The sequence below is a fragment of the Squalius cephalus genome (assembly GCF_949319135.1).
Source record: "Squalius cephalus genome assembly, chromosome: 25".
NCBI classification, from domain to species: domain Eukaryota; kingdom Metazoa; phylum Chordata; class Actinopteri; order Cypriniformes; family Leuciscidae; genus Squalius; species Squalius cephalus.
This window is the reverse complement of record NC_137146.1, coordinates 14986701-15013624: the sequence shown is the minus strand read 5'-3', so window position 1 is coordinate 15013624 and position 26924 is coordinate 14986701. Positions and strand designations below refer to the sequence as shown.

General features: G+C 35.2%; 1 protein-coding gene across 2 annotated transcripts in view; it reads left to right on the top strand.

Moving 5' to 3' along the window:
* Positions 1 to 26924, top strand: part of dok6 (docking protein 6) — a 91867-nt gene that overhangs the window by 15739 nt on the left and 49204 nt on the right. Inside the window, exon 2 of one of the 2 annotated variants that reach the window (XM_079862616.1) lies at positions 17097 to 17204. The exons of the other annotated variant lie outside the window; for it this stretch is intronic. Coding sequence (XP_079718742.1) covers positions 17097 to 17204 — 108 coding nt within the window. The remainder of the gene's footprint in view (positions 1 to 17096; positions 17205 to 26924) is intronic. 2 annotated transcript variants of the gene reach the window in all.

Sequence of the window (26924 nt, the reverse complement as noted above, 5' to 3'; positions counted from 1 at the left end):
AAATACTGTATACTGCTTAAGTTACTTATTTTCTTATTTATTGAACTTATTTATTGATGTAGCGTGTAGTCAGCACACACAAAGATGAAGAAGATACAAATAGACCATCTTTATTTATAATGCAGATCACAGGAACAACATATGAGAAATGCTAACTACATAAATAAGAACCGACATGGGACTGAATATAACAAGGTGTATAAATACAAGGCGAACATAATGAAAGACAGGTGCAAATTATTAGTAACTATAGAAACAAATGAGGACATGCTCAGGAACCCAGGAAACTGAAACTAAACAGACCAGGTAAACAGGAACTAAAGGAAACAAAACAATATTAAAATAGAAGTCCATAATTGTGACAATTAAAGCATTCATGCTGTTTTCCCGTGCTGATTTTCAGGAACAACAGCCCTCTTGCTTGTTTATATTTATATATATATTTATATATATATATTTAAGTGAATTGTTGTGGATTCCATATTAAATAAGTTATATTTAACATTTTCTAATTAATTTTTTTTAAATACATAATGTTAATATACTGTATACAGTAGTTACAATTTGCACTGGCCAGCTGTAATTCTTTCTACATTTTTTTCCTTTTTACTTCTAAAAAGCATTGTTAATATCATAATGTTATTTTTTCCTGTCATATTTTTGTCAACAGTATGTTTTAATTGGTAGTTTAATTATCATCATATCGACTTTTTTTTATAACAATTAAAAAAAAAAAACACCTTCATCATTAACTGCAGAAGTCTAATATTTGTATCTTGCTCTAAGTGCAAAACTCAGTTGAGCGAAGTGTAGTTTAGCTGACCGAGTGTACAGTACGTGGGAGTTTCCATGCTCTGTTTTAATTGGAGAGCCACTCACTAAGCACCTGATCCCTGCAGTAAGTTATGCAAACAGCTTTCCAGGAATGCTGTCAGTCTTTGGTTTGAATTTTCTCTAAAGCTAAGGATTATTAGAAGTCCAAATAATCTGTGAAGTGTTGTCCGGCTATTTAAAAATTTGTTATTTACAAGCAGAAATGAGTTTTGTGATCATTTTTTTCAGATCCCACAGTGGCTTATTTTGGAGATTTGCTGCCCGCTCTGTCCTATCAAATCTAGTTTACTTAATGGTTGCCCATTCTGCTTTGTCATATCTGCAAGAATGATGAACAGTCCCTCTCACATATATGCCATAGGCATTAGGTTTTGAAATAGCAGTCACCCGCAATATAAGTGCAATAGACTATAATGAGCAAAGAGATGGCTGCTGAGCCAAATCTTTTTTTTTTGATGAATATAAAGTGTTTTATTGCACAGCAGAATGAATTCTGCCTTTTATTAGGCACAATTTTCATTTTGGCCAAAAAAAAAAAAAAAAAAAACATCCAGGGAAATATATTGCCAATGGTAGGAGATGTAGGGAAGACAAATGGCCTGGATAGTAAAGACAACATGTAATTTATGGGAACATTGCCTGGAACAAAATTATATGTCATGAATATGATGAAATATATTCCCTGGAATGGAGATTCATATAAGATTTTGAATTTGTAGGCTACTGTGGTTCTTGATAAAAGCATCCTTTCAGGTTTGCATGACCTTTCTATTCCATTAAGGGTTTTTGAACCGTACATTTCTGACCACAGTCCTCCATTTACAGCAGGGGTGGGGAATGTTGGTCCAGGAGGGCCACTGTCCTGCAGAGTTTAGCTCCAACCCTGAAAAAAACTCACCTGATTGTAGCCTTAGTGATCCTGAAGACATTGATTAGCTTGTTCAGGTGTGTTTGATTAGGTTTGAGACTAAACTTTGCAGGAGAGTGGCCCTCCAGGACCAATGTTCCCCACATCCCCCCATATCCTTTTGTCATTCACTGGTTACTTTTCAGAATGTTTCTGTAGACACTTGGCTTTGATTTCCTTTTGAAACCAGGCTGTTATGCATGAGTTCTCCTGAATCATGAATCAAATTCATTCTTTTAGAGAAAAGCGAGTATAAAAATAAGCATGCAATGACACAGAATAGATATTTTCTTTGTGCACTGGTGCATTTAAGTTCTTCGGGTCTCTGCTAATCTGTGTCACATAGGTTTCATACTAGATTAATACTTTTACCAGAAATGTATATAGACATGCACCTGACTTTCTGGAAGGACCTCAGTGATTTCTTGGAACAATCTTTAAACAATAACCCTGCATTAATCCTGCTTGTTTACCAATGCAGGTGCTTGAGTGCACGTGCTTAGCCTTGGTGATCAGTCCAAAAATAGCAAACCAACAGTGTCCTCAAACTCCACTTCATTATTCTCCACTGATCATGTTGTCATGTGGGAGATGGTTGTCACGGTGGCGTGAAGGTAAACAAGTTAAACTGACAGAAAATCAAAGCATCCTTGAGTTTTTCAACCATGTGTCTAAATAAGATAGAGCTTTTCTCATGAATAACTCACAGAGCCTTTGAAAATGCAATCAGACCCTAAACCAATTATTTGATTTTATTACAAACCGTCATTCTATTTTAATCACTATTTTATTTCAAAAACACTGACTCAAAAATGACTTGTGTATAGCGTTTTCATGTAAGAAAATATACAAAATTAAATAAATATTTGAATGTTGTTTACACAAGTGCTCAGTTCCAGGTGGGGGATGTGCAACATGATATTATTGACTAGTCAGTGTGTTTTCTGAAAGACTAGTCAACTGATTAATAGGTCTTAAACATAGGTTGTCCATGGTCATGGAAGTTTGAAATTGTGATTTTCAAGACCTAGAAAAGTCATAAAATTTGATACAGTTCCCAAAGTTTCTGTAATCTTCTGGAACAAAGGCACTTACTATAACAACCCTTTCTCTTCTGCATTTTACTTCTGCTTGTGTAACTTGAAACTTGAAACCTGACAAATTGCTGGTGATGTTCCTCATTTGTAAATCGCTTTGGATTAAAGCATCTGCTTAATCAATGAAAGTGTAGTTAACTAAATATTTAATTGGCTAGAAATGTATATTTGTGTGTGGGACATGGCGAAGAAAAAAAAAAGGGATGGGAGGAAAAATTATATTTTAGTGCTTTTGCGGTTTTTTTAATTATTTATTTATTTATTTTTTTGTGTTCCCCCAATAATACTTTTGAGTTACCCAAATAAACTTTGTATTGTCTTGCAAAACGTTTGCATGTCCCCAAGAAACTTTTCATTTGCTCTCTAATTTTTGCATTCCTCTGAGAAACTTTGTTCTTTTGCTAAACGTTTGTATACCCCCAAGAAACTTTGCGTTTGGTCACATAATTTAATGTAAATATAATGTATTTTACCATACAAACTAACTAAACCATTATGACCCAACGACAACAATACAATTTTTCTAACTACATTTTTCAGACATTGCCTGTGGGTCATTTATATTCTTTCTGTCAAAGTTTAGATGGGCTTTTATGCAATTAATTTATTTTAGAGAAATATCTTAATTTATGTCCACCCTGTCAGTGCACTACAGAACGCTTGATACGCTTCACGCTTCACGGATACGCCTTCACTTCCTCCTCAGCGACTGAACTCTTTAGCTCCTTCAAAGTGATTGTTGGCCTCTCTATGGCATCTCTCACAAATCTCCTACTTGTTCGGTTGGAGGGCTTTGACAGATGACCTTTTCTAGACAGTTTCTGTATCTTCCATTTGATAATTGACAATTCAACCAACAGTGTCCACTGAAACTGGTGAAATCCTGTATGCATCCCTGTCCCACCCTCAGGTTATTCATGCATGGTATATGCATCTCTAAAAAAAAAATTGAGGTGGCGTGTTTGTTTGTTTGATTATTCCCTTGTTGATATTTTATTATGGCATATAGATCATCCAGCTTGACAGTTCTGTGCATAGCGTAGTGTTTCCTGGTCTGTATTTGTCCCTGGGCAGATTTATGGATTGTGCAGCTTTTGTATGAGAGCCCCATAATAAGAGGCAGTGGATAAAAGAAAAGATTCCATAGGCAAGCGACCGTGCATGATTAAAAAAATGAAATTCCCCATTAGAGAGATGGGATGAGAGTATACATGGTAGTTATCCGCCTTATAGTCTCAGACAGCACACCCACAGACTGTTCATAGACTGTCTGATACATCTTGCACACAAAAATACCTAGAACTGCCTGTAATAGTCTGATTGGCTTCTATTCAGTATCAGGGTGCACAAAAGAAATGGAAACAGAGTTTCCTTTTTTTTTTTTACAAGTTCCCAGACTTCTACAGTGAATGCTTCTGAGAAAGAGCTAGTGACTGGAAAGTTTGAGAGGTTTGTGGTATTGAATCTTTGGACTCGCAAGCAAAAATGTATGCATCTTTAAATACATTTTAGCTATCCTTGGCATGTCCATTTGACGAGCAAATTGTTGAATCGGTTGGTTAGAGTTTACAAAGTGATTCCCTCTGAATGATATTTCACAAATCCAGATTTAATAATTCTTTCACAAATCAAGCTGATCTTAGGATCAACTTACTGACTTTGATTCAGTTCCAGTAGTTAACAGCCCACTGGAGTGGAAAATTATCAGTGAAATATAATTAAAGTTTTGGTGTCTCCATCATTATATTGCTATTGAGTCAAAATGACTACTTTTATGGGGTTCTGCATTCTTTTTGAAGCTTGAAAGCTCCAGTGCCCATTGTAATTGTATAAAAAACACTGTGATATGAAAAATCTCCTTTTGTGTTCTTTGTAGGAAAGAAATTCAAAAAGGTGTTTAAATAATTACAGAATATATATAAATATATTCTGTAATTATTTACACACCTTTTTATGAATCTTTAATAAGATTACCTTTTTATAATATACTATATATACTAAAAATATATAATTAATTTATTTTCTTTTTTTGGTGAGCTGTACCTTTACGGAAACATTGTGGGACTTCTGCTGTTATAGATCAGATGTTTAGGGTCAGTAAGATTTTGTTTCTTTTTTATTTTTTGACCAAAAATGTGTAGTTTTATTCAGCAAGGATGCATTAAATTAAATAAAAGTGGCAGTAAAGGCATTTATGTTACAAAAGATTTCTAACTCATATAAATACTGTTCTTACTATTAATCAAAGAATCCAAAAAAAGTATCACGGTTTCCACAAAAACATTAAAGTCCCCCTGTGATGAAAATCAAGCTTTTAATATTGTTTATATGTCTATGTGGTTTTTAAATATGCTTTATGACAAACCATGTGCAAATTCATAAGTCAACACCATTGCTGAGTATTTTCTCCTTAAAACTGCAGTGAACTAAAGACGGTCTCGAAAACGCGGTTTGAAATCGCTGGTGTTTCTGACGTCACAAACCACGTCAACGTGTGATCGTCAACGAGTGGATCTCTGAGCTGGTGTGAGTGAGTGGAGGCGGGGCTAATTTGCATATTCATAGAACTGCGTATACTAAATGAGGCAAGGGTGTAGAGTTACATTCAAGCTATTTTAAGGCATGAAGAAACGTTTAAATAAGTCGTTTTAATGATCAAAGGTGAGTTTTAATGAAAAAAATTATTGACTACAGTGGGACTTTAAGCAGCACAGCTGATTTCAACATTAATAATAATGTATCTTGAAAATTAAATGTAGCCTTGGAGCTTAAGAGACTTTCAAAAGCATTAAAAACCATTACTGACTCGTACCGACTTTTGAGCTGTAATGTACTTGAACTAAACATGCTGGTAAAACCAAAGATCTCGTACCAAACTTGAAAATGAATTAAAAAGCTTCTAACCTCAATATTTAATAACTGTAGATTTTAACGCCTCCTTATGTAGGTTTTTAGTATCCGAATGATCCCCGCTGCCACTGCTTCACTTTAAGATGAGAAAACTTGACCTACATATTGTTTCAACATTATTTTGCAGCTATTTTGGTAATGTACTAGTATATGTGCAGAGCTGAGGCAGGCAGTTAGACCTGCCTCAAACCTGACATTTTAACTAATGTTCTTCACAAAAGGTTAGAGTGACCTACATGCTCCATGTGGAGTTTCTCTCTCCCCTCCTCTTTCTCCTTGCACCTGAATGAAATGATGCCTCAAGTGTTAGAACGCATGCACAAAATAAGAAGTGTTAATTATTCAGGATTTAAATTATGCGACTGACGTTAAAGAAATAATAACTTGATGTTGATATCAACAGTATAATTAGTCTATAGAGAGAACATCTGAACTGTGTTACCGAACTTTCTGTTCCTGATACGAAACAGGGATGTGGCGGCTCCGATAACCCAAATGTTTGTGAGTCATCAGCACCTGCTGAATGTCACCTGAATTCTATTTCCTCCTGCAGCTTTCAGATCTGTTGGCTGCAGTAACGGGGAAAGAGGCATGGGTGCTCTGTTGGACCGAATTTGTGCTAGTGAAATAAGTTAATACACTGTTATGCTAATGCTATAAGCCAAGAATGTATCTCTCTGTCCCTCCTGTGCTATGCTGGACATTGGTTCTTGCTGGCAGTGTTATCATCCATGCAGATCTTTGAAAGGCTTGGCTTTGGATTAGCCCTATGCTGACACAGCTTGACCTTGTTGGGTTGTGTGTGCGTGCATCTCTTTGATATTTGAAAGTGTGTGGCTCTGTGTGAGTGTGTGCCAGCGGTGCTTTCTTCTAGGAGGTAAGGAAGGCAAAAATTGACAACAGAATGCTTAAATGTTTGGTTGGTTAGACTTCTAGTTTATTATGGACTTTTAGTATATTATATTTGCTTGTTAACGGTTTTCCAAGGCTTTAACCTGGAATTTACATTGGACTAAAAAAGGAGATTTAGCCCAGAGAAGATACTTTGCCTCCTCATTTCACAAGGCAACCACATGCCACTGGTTTGTGTGTCACTTTGCTGTATGTCATTAACTCCGTATTACATTTCTGGACTTGGGTGGAAGCCCATGGATATTTTATTAAAGAGCGTCCGTGCATGGGAAATGAGCCGGCGCTATACTGTGATTACTTGCTACTGGGGCAACGGTGTGTTTCACTTTCGGAATGCCCCAGATAGTGTAATCTATGATTAACCAGGAAGAAGTTTCACTTTCCGGAGCAGTTGTTGGCTGCGTCCAAAAACTTAGGAAGCTGACTTTGTTGCCTTTCCGCCCTATCAGGCAGTGTGACTTTGCAGGGGGCGTTTGCGCTCACAAAACTGATTTCGGACAGATTTCGAACGCAGCGTAATGGTTTAATGATCTATAGCAAAGAAGAGAGAGCTTTGGTGAAAACTAAGCTAATATTTAATTACCAGTAATAGTAATTTCTTGCTAGAAATGACATTTAAATGTGGAAAACGTTGTTTAAAAATGTACATTTACACACAAACTGAACACCAACCGCTACTTTCAGACGCCATCTTTCCTTTTTAGCTTAACTGTCACATGATTGTGAGTGAAATGCACAAGATTGTGGGATATAAAAGGCAGAGAAGAATACATCTGTGCTGCCTTCAAAATCGATCAGATGAAGGTATCTCAGTCAGGAGACAGGAAGTAAAGCTAACATTGGATTCAAATGTGCCTTGATGCCTTCCTACCTTGCAATGCATCCTGCGAAGGCAGCAATTTAAAGATTTTGGACGCAGCCCTAGTCACTGAGCAAATTAATAAATTAAATGTCTACACCTGCGATGCATCAACCTAAAGTTGGAATTGCAGCCAGTGGGAGTGAAATCTAACCCAGGGCCCAACATTAAACTTTTATACGTACTTGTTTTATAGGCAAAGTAAAACTGATGGTTTACCTGCCTAACAGCTACAGTATAAAGAGCTAGTTCACCCAAGAGTGAAAATTCTGTCATCATTTACTTAGCCCATATATATATATGAATGAATGAATGAATGAATACTTCATAATATATAAGCAATACGGGGCTTGTCCCAGACAAGTATTAATGTAAAGCCCTGATATCTCATATGCTACCAATCTGAGTGTAAGAGTTAAATAAAAGCTTGATCAGGATGCAAACAGAAGTCTGGATGTGATTGCAGTAATGATGGCCTTAGCAACCGCTTGTCCAGATAACAAATCTAATCACAGCATCCTCTACAGCTCTGTCCCAAAACAGCTTGGCAATCATGTCAAACAGCCCTTTTTTTGTTTGTATGGCAAATGGTACTCACAGTGGCAGGATATTCCCAAACAACATCAGTATTCATCATTCTTGCAGCTTCATTCTTTACGGCTTCTCAAAATCAGCAGAAATTGCTTTTTGTGTATGTATTTAGCAATTCTCTTGTAGCTTTAATGTGTATTTGTGTGTCTTTGCAGATGACCTGTAATTGCACTGGATTCATATACAGTTTACAGTTTACATTCACCGTTATTATCATATTAGCATAACGTCTGTGGTTTATGTACTTCTGCAGATGGGATTGAGATCTTTGTCATTATTAAAAAAGTGGGAGTGTCTGTTTGGCTGTATGTGGGCATTATAGAAAGTAATTGGTTTAGCACGAAACCCATTGAAATGAACAAAACGTATACAATGTACACTACTGTTTAAAAGTTTGGGATTGTTTTATTTTTAAAGAAAGTAGTATGTTTATTCAGCAAGGACACATTGCATTTACCAACAGTGACAGTAAAGACATTTATAATGTTACCAAACATTCATTTTTAAAATAAATAACTTTCAATTCATCAAAGAATCCTTAAAGCACGATTCCCATAAATTATTAAGCAGCACAAATGCTTTCAACACTGATGATAATAATAAGAAATGTTTCTTCAGGACCAAATCTGCATATTAGACTGACTTCTGAAGGATCATGTGACACTGAAGACTGGAGTAATGGCTGCTGAAAATTCAGCTTAGTCATTATAAGAATTCATCACATTAAAAAAAAAAATTTTTTTAGAAAAAAGCTATTTTGAATTGTAATATTTCACAGTAGTACTGTTTTTACTGTATTTCATCAATAAATACAGCCTTGGTGAATATAGAAAGACTTAGAAAAAAAAAAACATTTAAAATATTTTAGCAACCCCAAACTTTTAAACAGTAGTGTAGCATGTACAAAAAGCCCTCAACGGTAGTGTACCAAGTATAAAAAGATGTGTTTCACATGTTGTTTTCTTAGAGCCCCACTTCTGTCACTTTCTGTGGACCTACTATTACTGTAAATCATTTTTCTTCATCTAGATACATCTGATGACATCCTAAGGGAGTTTTCTACAAATGTTTGCATTGAAAACTGATTATCATTTGTTTACAAGTGACACAGTAGTGTGCAGTGTATTTAATCAGTGTATTCAGTCTGTTCAGATTTATCTGGGCTTACAGAGAAAGCAAGTTACGGAAGTGTTGATTCTCTGTCTTTTGCCCACTCTGGGTGCAGAGTGAGTATGATTGCTGTGTCTTATAAGTAATCATATAACTTTCTCCGCTAGCAGCGGGTGGTTTGTGGATCACAGCAGACACAGATTTTATTAGAGAGGTGAAACGTCAGACAGCGGAGCCTCCAAGGTGGCTCACATCATCTTGCTGGCACATGAAAAGGTCAGCCATCTCGCTGACTGAGCTGCATTGTCTTTTGATAAGCCAATGTCATGAACAGACATTCCTGCATGCTTAAAGGGTTATGGTAGCATTCATTTGCTTTGGATCATATCTGAATTCTCTGCCTTTAGGTGAACTCTTGATTCAGTTCATAGTTTCATATATATATATATATATATATATATATATATATATATAGATATATATAGATATATAGATATATATATATATATATATATATATAGATATATAGATATAGATAGATAGATAGATAGATAGATAGATAGATAGATAGATAGATAGATAGATAGATAGATAGTAGGGGTGGGCAAAAAAATCGATTCACATATGAATCGCGATTCAAACTTTACCGATTCAAAATCGATTCATAGAATTCCAAAAATCGATTCTTGTTTTTTTTTATTTTTTTTTATTTGAAATATATATTTTTTGGTATTGTCCTGAAATGAGTTTAGCTTGCCATTCCCATAGATGGCGCAGCATCGAATTCACACTTGCACTACGCCTGCACACTCTTGTCATAGCCAAAAGAAGAAGTGCAGCAGAAGCGGAGCAGAAGGAAGGCTGGCTGTGTGGCGTGTCTGTTTTTATTTCGGCTCCCATTAACAGGTTAGAGCTTGCACACAGCCTGCGTGACACGCGCGTCTCAGGTGTGGCCCGAGTCGTGTGGAAAACGCGTGCATGAAATAGAACCGACGCCTATTTTTCTCGCGACACGCAAGCGTGTTGGAAGCGTTTCCAGGCAAAATAGAATGTTTATATGTCATTTTGACACGAATATTCATATTAATAAATTACATTTTGATGTTTGAAAGTCTAGGTTTTGACATAAATGCAGATATAGGCTTATTGTATTTTTTTATCGATTTTCAAAAATTGCACCTGTCAATACAGAACGAAATATTCTGTAGCCTATTTTGCCGTCAATAGCCTACTCCTTAAACTACATTTAGCAGTATTGTTTGTTTGATCTGACTACAGCGCTTTAAAGCTAAATGTAAAAAAAAAAAAAAAAATATTTAAGTTTTAATTTAAACTTGAATTAAATGAATTTGAAAGCTGGCCAAAGCTTGGTACTTTGCACTGTTTAGTTGCAAAAGTTTTTATGAAGACAAAGTAATATCAAACTTCATTTAATTTGTTATTTCTTTTCTTTTAAATTGTATGTCTACTGCAATCACACAGGAAAAAGTCAACTACATTTACATACTGTGAATCGTTTTTTGAATCGAGAATCGTTTTTGAATCGAAAATCGATTTTGAATCGAATCTTGAGACTAAAAATCGGTATCGAATCGAATCGTGAAATTTTCTGAATCGTGCACCCCTAATAGATAGATAGATAGATAGATAGATAGATATAGATTCAATGACTCGCTCATTAAGACAGTCACTTGTTTTGTTTCTGGATGAATCTGTGGCTTTGAACAAATCTATTGAATGAATGATTAAATGATTCACTCATTTTAAGCCACTTTTCACCACCTATGGAATAACAATATAACCTACAGAAAGAGTTAATAAAACAGTCTGTCTAAAACTTGCAATGTAAAGTCACTGAAAAAGTGAAAATTGTGAATGCTGTTTGATGACCATAACTTAAGCTGGGCACGCACTACAAGATAATCGGGCAGATTTTGGGCCCAACATGTTGAATATTTACAATCAGAAATCCTGTAGTGTGGGGGGGATCCCCTTGGACAGACAAGCACACACTCCGTAGAGTGTCACGTGGAACGAAACAATACCCAAACAGAAAGCAAGCTGACAGAAGACTTAGTCAAACCAAAAATGTTATACCTGATATAATTTTTTATATTTTTTACTAGTGGGTGCAGGACACTATAGTTAATTTATGTGAGGATAGCAAAATAAAGTAAACTGTGACATATTATACACAAAAATGATTCATGCAGTCTAACAAATTTATAAAAATTTGTTACCAAAAATTATTCAGACACTTTGACCTGAACATGTTTTGCTTAAAGCGTAACTCTCGCCAAAATTGAACCTAGGCTCTTTTTGTTAATCTACCCGAGTCAAACTTTCGTTTAAAAGCATAATTAGAATGGAAACTCCACTTTTAAGATTGACCGTATTTTCGTTTTAGGTCAAAATGCCTTTTGAATGGGAGTGCTTGGGGCACTTCTATGATAGCATCAAAATCGCTATTTTTAAAACACTAAGAAGGCTCGACACAACATGAAGCTTTGCTCGAATTATCACCAGGGGCTCGAGCATTGAGAACATTGTTTGTGTACACACAGTTTACTAAAAAGAAAGATTTTGAACAACTCACTGTGTTTGTGTCCGCCGGCATTTTGTCAGTCAAAAATAGTTAATCTCCGAATGCAACGTAACAGGGAGGAGAGTAAAGATGGAAAGCTCCTAAAGCTTGTTTCCATATAAATCCACAGATAATTTTTAATCTAAGTTATCATGCTTTTCATTGAAATTACAAGTTCATGACATTTCCTCATATGGAGTCAGTTCATTACGTTGCATTCGGAGATCGACTACTTTTGACTGACAAAATTCCAGCCACCGGAAACACTAACTGATAAATTGAGTAGTATAAAACCTTTCTTTTTAGTAAACTTTCTGTACATGAACAATGTAGTCAATGCTCAAGTCCATGTGTCGAGCCCCTGGTGATACTTCGAGCAAAGTTTCATGTTGTGTAGAGCCTTCTTAGTGTTTTAAAAATAGCGATTTTGATGCCCCATGCACTCCCATTCAAAAAGTAAAATACGAAAATACGGTCAATCTTAAAAGTGGCGTTTCCATTCTAATTATGCTTTTAGACGAAAGTTTGACTCGGGTAGTTTAACAAAAAGAGCCGCTAAAGTTACACTTTAAGTGTTTTTTCTTTAATTGCTAATGCGACCTTTTAACACCACAGACTGAACAAAATTAGCATTGCTTGGTAAATGGTTGACCTAAATTGATATTATCTTATTGTGTACATAAATTTAACAGCTATTCAACCTTATTCATTTGTGACACGGTCTAACAGAAGGATGGCAAAAACCAGTGAAATATCAACTGATTTGATAACTCTGAGTTCTTGACATTTTTTTATTACCATTTTCTAAACTATAGTGAATAATCTGTGATAATGTGAGAAATGTTGAAGGTGTCTGAATACATTTTCGTTTGACTGTACCTCCAGCTCAATCTGTAACATGTAAAGTCTAAGTTAACGTCGTCTTCACGATTTCATTAAAACCTAAAAAAAAATCTGTAAATATTCCGTTAAAAGCAGTCCAAACACTATTATCTCCATTTCTTTTTACCCGTCGTCTGCCATGTTTGTTTACTCTGTAGTCACATTTGACCATGAGAGATTTCCCCGTGTTCACAGTCAGGACTCAGGTTGTTTGTGAATGGAATCTGTTAGTGTGTGGTGTGTTGTCTTGGTCACATCACGGCACTCCACACACTATAGGAACAAATCTGTTAAATCTATGATTTTTTTTAATTGTAATGTTTGTGGTGTCTCGTGTGTAGGCCGTCCTTAACTGTAGTAAACATTTTACATTTATTTGTATATATACATTTTACATATTTTAATAAAGAATAACCACTTTTCAACAATATTAAAAATGTAATAGGTAGAAGTACATTGACAATAACTTAAATCACAATACAATATATACATTTTACAGTGTAAAGAATGTAGAATAGTCGTAACAATTACCATTTTGGCTTATTTCAACCTTCTAGTAATTTAAGCGGTGGTTTTCATTGGAGAATCGTGTACAAGGATCTACAGTGAATTAATTGCTCTATTGAATCTTATATTGCATGCATCAATTCTAATCAAACTTTGCAGAATTTTTTCTATACACCTTTTTACGGTTGGTTCTTAATGAAGTGGCTAAATTTACCTTGCTGTGTTTCCACTGAAGAGCCCTTGTGTGTGTACATATAATTTTGACGGTTTGGAGGGTACACAGTGTCCTGATTCATAATTAAACAATCCAATTCAGAGACAGAAGACTTGTTCATTAATCAGCCTTTGAAATTTCTGTGTGCAATCAGAGAGCTCGGAGAGATACTGTCTGCCTGTAACTCCTACCGTCCATTGAGCTGCACTAAGTGATGGAGAGGGTGGCTGATTGCAAATTCATTTATGTCAGTCATAGTTAGGGTTGATGACTTTGGCCATGGTTGCATTAAAGTGAAAATTGGCTAAGAGTAGTGTGTTTATTTGGGGATAATACTGTGAAAAAATATAAATGCCATGGTCAGAATTAGCATTTATATAAAGCTATTACACACTCAAGTTGCATTTACTTACCCGTGTCAACCTTTAAAAAAAATCAGTGGGCACCTATTTAGATTGTTGCAGAAAATCAGCAGCTTTTTAGGAAAAAAAACAAAACATCAGTCAGTTTTACTGAATCATGTTTGGATAAACTTAAAGAGATAATGGCGCCAGACTTACTGACAAGTTTGGTTTGATTTCGGAACTACTTGTAATGTGACAAAACAAAGTTAGACAGACGTCAGTGCAAGCACTGCAACTGAAACAGCCACCTTTTACAGTTCCAACAGAACCAAAACAATGAGCTTATGCTGCATTCATTTCACGCCATAACTACTGTAATTTGGAAGACATGGAAACCCCTGACTTTATACTCAGAGCGGTTCGTGACTCGAATTTATATGCTTCAATGGCAACACTATCAATGGCGCAAGGAATCTGCTGCAGTCAGGTGGTACAGCTCACTGATCTTTGTTGTTTTTTGATCATTATTATTGTAACGTTATTTTTTTTTAGACCTGAGGTAGTTTAATGCCGTCTCTCGTGATGCTTGTTTGCTCTCTGCTGTACGCGTAATGTGTTTTGAAGGAGGCGTGGCTTTGGAGACGCTCTCAAGGGAGGGTGGGATCTTGTGCTTTCAAAGCTAGCTCGCTGTTGCTAGCCTCTTCGAAAATTGCACACCCTACCTTTAAGTTTAATTTACCACCATTTTTACCTATTATATAAATAAATAGTTATATAATATATAATTTACTTATATAATGCAACTATTTATTATATAAATATATAATATATAGGTCATGGTGCATCTACTTGGCTGCTTTCTAGGACTCAGCTAAAAGTCTGTCATAAAAGCAAAGTGTTGGTGTGAGAAGAATCTGAAAGTTTGCTTCTAGAAGGTCAAGAGGCAGCTGAATGTCATAATGTCGAAACAATTCATTCGAAATGAATGGTTGATGCCGGTTTCTTCTTGCTGGCTCTTCTTAGAATTGAATTCCTAGACTAAAATCAATAAAAAGATTGAGATTATAGATAGCTTATGCTGTTGCAAAACATAAATGTAAATGAATATTAGTGAAGTGTCAGAGGGTGCATGCATGTTAATATGAATAAGCAGCACCCCGTCTATCATAAGTCGCATCCCAAAAATTCAGCAAATAGCAGAGAACGTACTGAGTTTGTAAATCTCAAATTCCTATAACCACATTTGATAACAGATGGCATGCGTGCACAGTTTCATTATTTCTGATTTTCTCATTTGCAACAATGTGGATGAAATGGAGCTATTTTGCATGTAACCTTTTGGCTCGACACACATAGCAGGTATCAGAAGCAGCAGGCGTTGTACAGGAATACACCCAGATCAATTATGTTGAGTGCCAAATTAAGCATTGTTCTTTTTCCATGCACTACATCATTGGAGTAAACAAATTAATCTCGCCCATGGATATGAATCCCGACAGGATTTCACATACATCAACAAATGAATATTGGCTGCCTGAAGCAGGATATGGAGTATCCCTTCCGTAAAATTATCCTCCTAACCTCAAAAGTTGAGCAAAAAAAATATGCTGGGTCTTATGTTTTTAAGTATAATCGGGTTGCACTTCTATGTTCGGCCCGAAACAGAATGTACAGTCTAAAATGTGTTCCATTTGCTCCTGTCACTTCCTAAAGGTATTTTGTTGTGAATGAACTTACCATCAAATACAATTATTTGATTTAAACTGTTTAATGTCCAATTATATATGTAATATAAATCATTTATATAAATTAAGTAAATATATAAATAACGTTTGCTGCAAGGGAATGGAAATAATAACCATTTATTGGGTAAAATTAGCCCAGATTTTAGTCAATATGAGCAGAAGGTGTGTTAAAGTGTGCAACCTACTTTAACCCAGCTTGTGTTCTGTCCATTATTTACCCAGTGCTGGGTTGCCAGTTGGGTTGTTTTTAACCCAGCCTTTTTTAGAGTGTAGGTGAGCAGAATTTCTTTTTGAAAGCTAGACTTCGGGATACCATTAAAGTATTATATTAAGAAAATAAACACTCAATTCAATTTTCAACCCATGTTTGGGTCAAATATGGACAAACCCAACCGTTTGGTTAAAGAATTTCATTTAAAAAATGTAAACCAACTGTTGGGTTCAAACATGATTGAAACAGCCCAGCATTTTTTAGAGTGAACTTTGGCGCTGATCCAGGTGGACTCTTAAGCCTCAGTAAATATCCATTGTAAAATGTTCAACTACATTTGAAGAGAGCATGTTTTATTATGTGAATAAATCAGAGATATTAAACAGATGTGGAGGGTCCCGCTGAGAAAAGGCCATTCAAACCTCATTTGTTAATTATGGTACTGCTGGGTTATTGATTAGGCAAAGCTATGATTTTGCCCATGCCTTTTGTGGAGAGAACTGTGCCTGTTTTTGGGCAGTATGAGATAATAAACACAGGTGTCAGGGGAAACGGATTGAAATAAGTATGTGTGTGTGTTTGTGGATTCTTTTTTTAATAGAGATTGTGCACATTCTCTCACACTCTCTCTTTTCTGTTGACCTTGAAACACTGTCAGGGGAATGCGAGTGTTTAATCTGTGAAAGTCTCAGACGTTGCTTGGAGGAATGTTTCGGAGAGAATTTGAGTCCTTTATTTCTTTAAATAGTATGCAGGGGCAAACTCGGACGAATGGCCACTGAAACGAGTGCTGAAATTGATATCTAGAGGCTCTTTCATGGTTTTTATGGCTCAGCGGTACATTGTGTAACATCAGAAAGTATGGCCAGAGTGATTTATTTGTCTGAAAAAATCATTTTATGGAAATGTTTTCTATATTGTATGCATTGCGAGCGGGTAGATGCTGTCATTAATAAACTGCCTGTCATTATTTTTGTAGAATTTTTGGTTACGCTTTATTGTAAGGTGTCCTTGTTACGGTGTAATTATACATTCAAGTTCTGAGTTATAATAATTAACAACACTACTCGGATTAGTGTTAGGTAATTATGAATAATTTACTGTTATTACCATAGTAAGTACATAAACTTGAACTAACTAGTAACAAGGACACTAAAGCATACTAAAGTGTTACCAAATGTTATGTACTTATTTGAAAGAAATTTGTATAATATAATAAATATAGACAGCACACATGTATTTAAATAATACAATAATAAATGGCACACATAGTATTGTTCTTGTAATTCGGCTTATTACGTAATGCAGATTTTTTATTTAATTCGAATTCGAATTATGAATTGTTATTTTGTACATTGCAGTAAATACAAATGCATCTTTCTGTAACAGATCTTCAGAAGATGCTGGCTTGTATTCAAGAAGGCGTCCAGTAAAGGACCACGGCGATTAGAGAAATATCCAGATGAAAAAGCTGCTTACTTCAGAAGCTTTCACAAGGTAAATGTGACTTCCATGTTTCATCTTGATTGAAAACTTCATTTTGATCACGTTTACAAATCACTAAATTAAGAGCCACATTGGGTCCATTCTGTTTAACATGCACCCTCAGTTCATTTCAGTCTCAAGGATAGCTCTATTCATTACCTGCATCATTTATTTGCACAGCGTCCCTTTTGAGAAGCTCCTCTGACAGTGAAGGGCTCTGGCTCAAGGGTTCATGCCGGGAAAGAATCTCTGAGTCTAATTATTTAGTTAGCAGGGGTCATAGGCATTCCGGAGCGATCGCTGTGTGATACTTTTGGAGCTGACAGTAGCTCAGGTTAAAGGTGTAAACGTAAGCACATGTCTGTTCTCTGTTTATTTGTGTTGTGTCAGTTGATAATATGATGTGTTCTCTGTGGAGTGTTGGTCAGAGTGTTTCCATCCATCCATCCATCCATCCATCCATCCATCCATCCATCCATCCATCCATCCATCCATCCATCCATCCATCCATCCATCCATCCATCCATCCATCCATCCATCCATCCATCCATCCATCCATCCATCCATCCATCCATCCATCCATCCATCCATCCATCCATCCATCCATCCATCCATATTTGCTCTTAATGACCCTACAAGTTTGATCAAACCATCAAAATGTTAAGAAATGATAGTATATTTTTTAAATATGAGGGAAGTACATGGATGTTTTTGCATGTGTTCATTATTTCTTTGCATGGCAGCCTGGTCAAATATTATTTCCGCACAATTTGGCATCATTCCATTATCACAAATAAAACCCTTGACTCCGAGCTTAACTATGCAATATGCTTTCAAAATAAAAAAGGGTTTATAAAAGATTTTAAGGGTGATAAAGGGTGAAAGTCACTTTTCCTAGTCTGGACATCACTTACAATATTATTTAGATGACAATGCAAATATATTTATTATTTTATCAAAAAATACCGTAAAAGCATTAATATTGTTAAATATTATTACTGTTTAAAATAACTGTTTTCTAATTGAATATATTTTAAAATGTTATTTATTTCTGTGATGTAAAGCTGAATTTTCAGCATCATTACTCCAGTCTTCAGTGTCACATGATCCTTCAGAAATCATTCTGATATGCTAATATGCTTTTCAAGAGAAATTGTTGATTATTTTTTTTAAGGATTATTTGATTCGTTATTTGATCATTAGTTATTTGATCATGCCTGATAGTTTTAGACCATTTTTGTAGTCTACCTAAATTCCCATCAGAGAATTTGAGATTTAGTTTTTTTTCTAATTATCAGAATTTTTTCCCTAATTGCAGTATCAGAATTAGTTTTATAACGTATAGCCATATTAAAATCCATAAAGGGCATTTTGCAATTGCACCAGGTTTCCGCCCAGGAACCAGACCCTCTTTTAAAGTGAATAATTTCGAGCATTACATCCCTTTCCTGTCCTCAAGCCCTTTTGAAAATATTCCAATTAGGGCTCATTATCAGGGCGATGGCTGATGATCTTATGCGGCGAACATGCAGAACATTCTAGAATAATGAGCACAGATGCGGTCGTAGATTAGGGCCGTGACACCGCGGTTTGATGTCGCTGCATTGTGGGAACGTGCCTTTATCAGCTCTAACAAGCCTGCTAATAAGATTACACATTAGACATGAGGGAGATGAGTGAATGTGGTACAAAGCAACAGCCCGGCTTTTCAGTATGTGTGATGAAGACGCTGTAACAGGCAGATCTGGTGTAGGTGTAACTCTGATGTCTCTGCACTAGTTCAGATTTTTTTTGTTATTGAAGTTTAGATTTAAAGATACAATGGTTAAGCTAATTTTCTATTATACCTGATGTATACTTGACATACTTTAAGTCCCATTTAGTTCATATTTGATGTTCATGATATTCCGGTTTGAACTCGTTGATGTAGTAGCCTATGTGCTCAATTGGATTAGTGTATTATGTTTGTAAAACATTTTTAATCAATTGATAGGTATATTTATTTTTGAATAATAATAATAATAGATACATCTGATCTTAACATTAGGGATGCACAATATATCAGCCACCATATATGTTCATTTTTAATGTTATCGTTATTGGCCCGATAAGAAAATTTGGCCAATATATCAAAGCCAATAAATAATGGATTGTTTCTTTTAGGGCTGCACTATTAATCGAATTTCTACGATTACGATTACGTAATCGCAATTACGATTACTCTTCACTTGCATGCGCAAATGCGGCAGCGCGCTGTATATCGCTTCGCTATATATAAAGCGCAAAAGAAAGTACGAGCAAGCAATGTCGTTACGCTGTAAATCAGTAAGTCACAAAATAAAAGTAAAATGCCAATAAATCACGTTACTGGTACGTCATGAGAATGGTTTGCAAATTTGCATGCAGGTAGGATGTTCATTCTATTCATCAGGAGCAGTTTCCGTGTTCCATTAACAGTTCTTGTTAGTATTGTGTATTCATAACTGTTTTTTCCATAACCTTTCACTTTGGGTTATTTTGTATATTTTTAAATGACTGTGGTGGCTCATACCAACATTGTATTAATAAAAACTAGTTTGAGACTGCTATTTAATAGCTTAACCTCAGGCCTGCTGTTTATTTATCAGTATTAGTCATATTCTTACAATTTATGTGTATGTTAAGAAAAGGGGGACAGTACTTGTGTGTGTGTCAACAATTTTTGTGTAAACAAATTTATTATAATAAGCCTATATTATTCCAAATTGTAGTTATTAAAGTGGGTCACTGCTTGATGACCTTGGGGAAATGTGGGTCCCATGGCCAAACGAGATGAGAACCACTGGTATAAAGCTATTCAAAACATTATTCAATGTAAATTGTGACAATCGTAATTAATAATCGCAATTACAGTTTCACGGGAATAATCAACAATTATGATTTTTTGTCATAATCGAGCTGAGAATCTTCAGATGCGCAGTTAAGTGCAACGTGCAGAGCAAGTCTGTCATGTAGGCTACATAAAATTATAATTAGTACATTATAATTGTGTGCTTGGCTTTTAATGGTGAGACTTTTGTTTTTGTAATTAGGCTCATAAAAATGATATAAAATTTTTGATTTGGATATATCGGCCAATAAATCGGTGCATCCCTACTTAACATTAGACTGCCAGCAATTTTAAAGGAAATGTTAAATTTTGTTTTCATGTTAAATAATTTAATAGCATGAAATCACTTGTAAGGTAGTGACCTCAATAAACCAACTTTTTTTCAAAGGAAATAAACAGTTGTTATTGTTTATAACTCTTATTTGGATCCAATTTCATGTTCAGTTTTTGAGATATTGTGATCAAGTGTTGCTGTTGAACACTGTTCCAGATTTGTGCTGTTTGATAAGCTGTTGTTCAACACTATTTATCTGGTGAAAAAACTGGGTGTTTACAATCATTTGAAAATTAAGAGATTAATAAATCGAATGCAACGCAATATTCTGTATTTAAAAAATAATGGACATCATGAATATCTGCAGCTAGTGCATAACACTTTTCACTTTGTTTCTGACAAAATGTGTGGCGTCTAGGTGAGAAATTCATCTTCTGGTTAATACTCACTTCTAATATCAATAAGAAAACATGAAAAACTTGATTAATAGCAATACTTTATTTAACAGTGTTATTTTAGTATTATTTATGCACCATATCCATTTTTAATAATTTTGTGCTTTTTGCCATTTTTATTATTAATTTTTTATAGCTCTATTTAGCTGTAAATTATTTTTATTTCAGTACTTCAACTTATTTCAGCAAGTTGGCAAAGTAACATTTCTTATTTTCGCATCATGCATTCACTGTGATGCTCTCAAGCTGGAGAAGTTCTTTCAAAGCCTTGGCTTAAGCAAACCTTTCATCAGAATGAAATACCTTGAACCCACACTCAAGCACAACACAAACACAAACACATTCAGATTCAAACACCTTACCTGTTGCCACAGGCAAAGCACATACTCTCAAACCAAGAAATACCACCGGCAATGCTGAGAGGTGAGGTGTAGCGTCTGCTGTCTTGACTACATTTTAACTATTTTAACAGAGCTCGGAAGAAGTGTTGGTAAACTTCGTGTAAGGTGTTTTCTTTTTTTTTGAGGAGTGTGATACTAGAAGATGAAGTGAAATGTCCCTGAAGAGCATTTTAAATATAGACTGTGCTTATTTTGTACTGTCAGTAAGGAGGCTGCTTTTCTCTGAGGTAATAGTGTTTGTCATGGATGTGAAAATATTTTAAATCATGGATGAAAAATCGTATTCAAATTCACATCCCTGCTAGCTTAATTTATTAAAGCGCAAGCAATCACAAAACAATATCAGCATTCATTCTTTCTAATTGCAGTATGGTGACAGCTTAGTCATATCGCTAATTATCCCATTATCTTCCTTATTTAGTGTACTGGATGAAACTGATTTGCAAGAACATTTCTTATGTTTTTGTTTTTTTGTTTTCTAGATCAGTGGCTCCCATCCAAAACAATTATTCAAAGGTCCCATGATTTTCACAGTTTTTCGTGATAAGGATATGGATTTTTACAAATATTTTTACTTACACAATTTCTACCTCATAGATTATTTTAGAGCTTAGCTTGACTAAAAAAGTATATTCATTATAAAAATGCCCATCTAGTTGTAAGATATAAAAAACTACTATAATAGATACTTTAGAAATCACACTTTTAAGATTAGGCTGGTGGGTGAATTAAAATGAAGCATCTTGAGACAGGAAGTCATCTAATTTTAAGTCATCTTGAGGCCATTTTCCGATCTCTTTAAGTATAATAAAGCATTGGATGAAGAAATATGTGTCTGTGCAACCCTAATTGAGAAAGAAAGTGTCTGTGGTTACATTTTTGCAAAATTATATTACATTGCGTCTTGCATGTTTTGCAACACTTTCAAAGTCAAATGTCCAGTCAGCGGCACTAAAAGCGGGTAGGTTGTTGTACGTAACGTGTCAGTTTGGAAATGAAATGTTTAGTGAGTGGCGTTAAAAGGTTGATGCTCTATCTCTAAAATAACATTCCACCAGGGCTTGACATTAACACCCGTCAGCAGTGGCGTGTAATGCAGTCACTACTAGCCACTTTGGCAGGTTGAATTTTATATATAATAGGCTACATTTTTCAATTGTAGTCTTTTAAAAAGGCATCTGAAATAATAAACTAAGTGCAATGTAGAGTTGTCAAAAATATACATTTTTCGATACTTATCGATACATATCTGGATCGCTACCAATACTCATTTTCCGCAGAATAGATACATGATACCAGCTACACTTTCTCGCTCTTTCATCTCTCCGACAACGAGTTGAAACACAAACCTGCCTCCCTTCACTCACTCGTTTCATTTGCTCTGGATGAATATTGTTGGTGTTACAGGGCTTGAATTTCGGCGTGGGAGTGCATATCATTTTACTCATTCCTGCAGATTTGTGCTCACACATAAAGTCACCTCTAAGTACTAAATTGAGTTCTTTTTTTACTGCTTATTGCACTTAAACAGTCAAATAGACACAAAATAATGTCAAAAACCGATCTTGGCGAGTATTCACGTAAACAGTCAGTTATGTTTTAAGTGAACATATGTTGAGAAAGAAAATGCTTATGTATATCTGTGCGTCAGGACTTAAAGGGATAGTTTAAAATGAAATGAAAATTCTGTCATCATATACTCACCCTCATGTTGTTTCAAACCTGTATGAATTTCTTTCTTCTGCTGAACAGAAAGGAAGATATTTAGAAGAATGTCAGTAACCAGGCAGTTTCTGGGTCCCATTGACTTCCATGGGACCCAGAAACTGCCTGGTTACTGATATTCTTCTAAATATCTTCCTTTCTGTTCAGCAGAAGAAAGAAATTCATACAGGTTTGAAACAACATGAGGGTGAGTATATGATGACAGAATTTTCAATTTAAAGTGAACTATTCCTTTAAAGTGACAGCAGCCTAATATACATTCTGCCAAATTATGAAATTATAATTATATTATATTAAATATACAAATTATATTATAATATATATATATATATGTATGTGTTATATATATATATATATATATATATATATATATATATATATATATATATATATATATATATATATATATATATATATATATATATATACAGTGAGGAAAATAAGTATTTGAACACCCTGCAATTTTGCAAGTTCTCCCACTTGGAAATCATGGAGGGGTCTGAAATTGTCATCGTAGGTGCATGTCCACTGTGAGAGACATAATCTAAAAAAAAAAAATTCAGAAATCACAATATATGATTTTTTAACTATTTATTTGTATGATACAGCTGCAAATAAGTATTTGAACACCTGTCTATCAGCTAGAATTCTGACCCTCAAAGACCTGTTAGTCTGCCTTTAACCCTCTGGGGACCAAGCTGTTTTTGGGGTCCTTGAGATGTTCTGACATGCCTTGATATTTGTGCTTTTTTCAGTTATTTATAAACATGTTAATGGCAAAGGTGTAAATTCACTCTATATAGCACAAACAGGGCTACCATAATATGCGAGCAACGTGCATGTAGATGTTTGTATTTTTAAGAGAATGTTTATGCGTGGTTATTGGAAAAAAATAAAATGAAAGTTGCTGATTTAAGAACACAAAACACATAATAAATATGTGTCCACAAGACTTTTGACTAATTGATGTTGTCCCTTTGAGTTCTAGCTTCAAAATTATGTGAAAATCATCCTGCCTGATTGTTCACATGAAACACTACATTGATTTAAACATTGTAAAACAGTTTTTTTGTCAGAAGAGGTTTATGCGTGGGAGTGGTAATGGGTCATCAATATTAATGAGATTCAGACCAGGGGTGTGACATAGACGCTCCCCCAAGTGTTAATGGGCCATCAGTTAGGCAGCCTGAACAAAGAATGAGGAGATTCAAATGTTTTGTTTTTCAATCTGTTTTATTGTAATTTTGTAAAAACAAAAGTAAAGGCAGGTATCTCACAGTAAATGCTTATGCCCCGTTGATGCGGGCTCTAAGCAAATCAAATGTGACCATATATTACATATATGTGACCTTTTATATTAACATTACCAATCAATAATTGTTATATTGTGCATGCATAACAACACATTTGTTGCAAAGCCACACAGGCACATATAGGCTACATTTGTATCATCACTAAGTATATAAACAAAATGTAACTAACATCTGTAAAATAGTAGGTAAATATGTACTTACTCTTTTTGATTTTTGTTGCTGCGTGTCCTCGTTGCAGTGGAAGGCGAGAGTGAACAAGCTACATTCCTTTTAAAAAAAGTTACAAAACATATGTAACATCAACCAATCTCCAAAAATAAATAATAAAGTCATACAGGCTCATATTATTAACACGAAGTATAAACAAAATTGAACTAACACCTGTAAAATAGTGGGTAAATATATACTTACTCTTTCTGATTTCTGACTGTGTTGCTAAGCGCACTCCGAGTTGCAGGCGGAGGTAGTGATGAAGCTACATTCCTTTTAAAAAAGTTGAAGAATATTATTACATAAATTAAGGCTGGGCGATATATCGATATAAAAAATATATCGATATATTTTGAAATGCGATATGGAATTAGACCATATCGCATATATCGATATAGTTCAAATTTTCAAATAGTCCGCCCCTCCTTCCACTCTGCGTGCGTGTTTAGAGCATGTTATGTTATGAGAGGCGATGACTACTTCAGAAAACCCAGCACAATAGGAACTACCAGGCAGTGACATAAGTGTACGCTGAAATAAAGTTTTTCACCTCAGAAACACGGACTTTCTTGTCCTGTCAGCCGTTATACTGTGCTCGGAGCGCACCGCACACTCTTCAATTGCACGCGCAAATGCGGCAGCGCGCGCTGTGTATCGCTTCACTGTAGGCTATATAAAGTGCAAAAGAAACTACGAGCATGCAACGCCGTTACGTTGTAAATTACACGAAATAAAAGTAATGCAGGTATGATTTTCATTCTATTCACCAGGAGCAGTTTCCATGTTTCATTAACAGTTATTGTTAATATTGTGTATTCACCATGGTAACTGTCGTTCTTAACCCCAAAATGCCACTTTATTTTTCTTTGTGTTATTTTTTAGATTTTTAAATGACTGTAGTGGCTCATACCACATTGTATTAACAAAAACTAGTTTGGGACTGCTATTTAATAGCTTTAGCATAGGCCTACTGTTTATTTATTAGTAGCCTACTAGTCTTTACTAGTCATATTCTTACAATTTATGTTAAGTAAAGGGGGACAGTACTTGTCATAATCGTGCAGCCCTAAGGTGAAGAAACCTGTTTATAATTTATTCATTTGATTTTGCAACTGTTCACTGAAATAGCCAGTTTCAATAAAACTACTTGTGACATGTCATATTTGGCTTTGACTTTGACTGAACATTTGCTCTCACTTTGCGGAAAAAATATCGGGATATATATCGTATATCGATATTCAGCCTAAATATATCGGGATATGACTTTTGGTCCATATCGCCCAGCCCTAACATAAATATAACTATAGTAGCATTAGTCTATAATGAATTACTGATGTAAATAATTTTAGACGCGTGCAATAAGCCTATATGCGTGTCAATGGGCCATTACCGGAGAGGCACACCGCAAACATTAGCCTAACACATTTGTGCACTTCATTAACTGGGTATATTTACACATTTCAGCACATTTACACACATTTACAACTGATATTTGCGAGCATGCATCGTTAATGATAATGAGGCAGCATTTATATAGTCAAAATATAATCTAAACACCTACTAGGCCTACTTTCTAAAATAATTTCTAAATTCTATCTTTCATACATAATGATCTAAACATATAATTTAGGCTACACATACAAATACAAATTTCCTAACCAAGGGGTGTACCATATGTACACAAAAAAACAAACAAAAAAAAAACATTTTTAACATTGAAATGGTACGAGATATTAAATTCATGGTATAGATATGCACTTTCATTAGATCGTGTTGAATATAGGTAGATATAAAATGTCAGTACTCTGGATGGCAAGTCCACCCAGTATAATATGTAAGCTCATGTTTTGAATAGCTTGTCAACTAATGCAAGTAAGAATAAATACTTACTCATCCGAAATTCTATCCACGGCTGGATCAAGTCGCTCTTCAAAATACAAACGGTCGTCATCAGAGTAGTCGCGCTCCTCTTCTGATGAAAATCTGGACTCTTCGTCGCTAGTATCCAGGACGAACTGAAGGGCTTCCGCACCGGTGTACCGTGTCATCTTCCCAACGCGCAGGTGACGAAATGATGAAACTTGAAGCGTTTAATGCATTTGCTTGGGGGCGTTTACCTGTTTTGCATAGATGGCTTAGCACATTATCTTGTGAATAGCGCGCTCCGTAAGTAGGCGTGAACGAATTAAAGTCAATGAGCTCGTAATGAGCTCGACTGGAATCGCTCTCTTTTTATACAGATTACAGAAGCTGATAATATTTGTTTTTTATATAAATGACTTCATTTAACAGATGCGATCTCAAGCTTTATGCCCGTGGGTCTGTTTGCCTGTTTGACTGAATTTTCGCGGAGTTATAGATCATTTTCGAACGCGTTTCAAATGGGAGTTTACTGACAGAGAGAAGGCAGAAATCGCATCATGTTAAAGTTTCTTTATTTGTCAAAAAGCAAAACACTTTATTTTTATTGTGAGTATACAGAAAA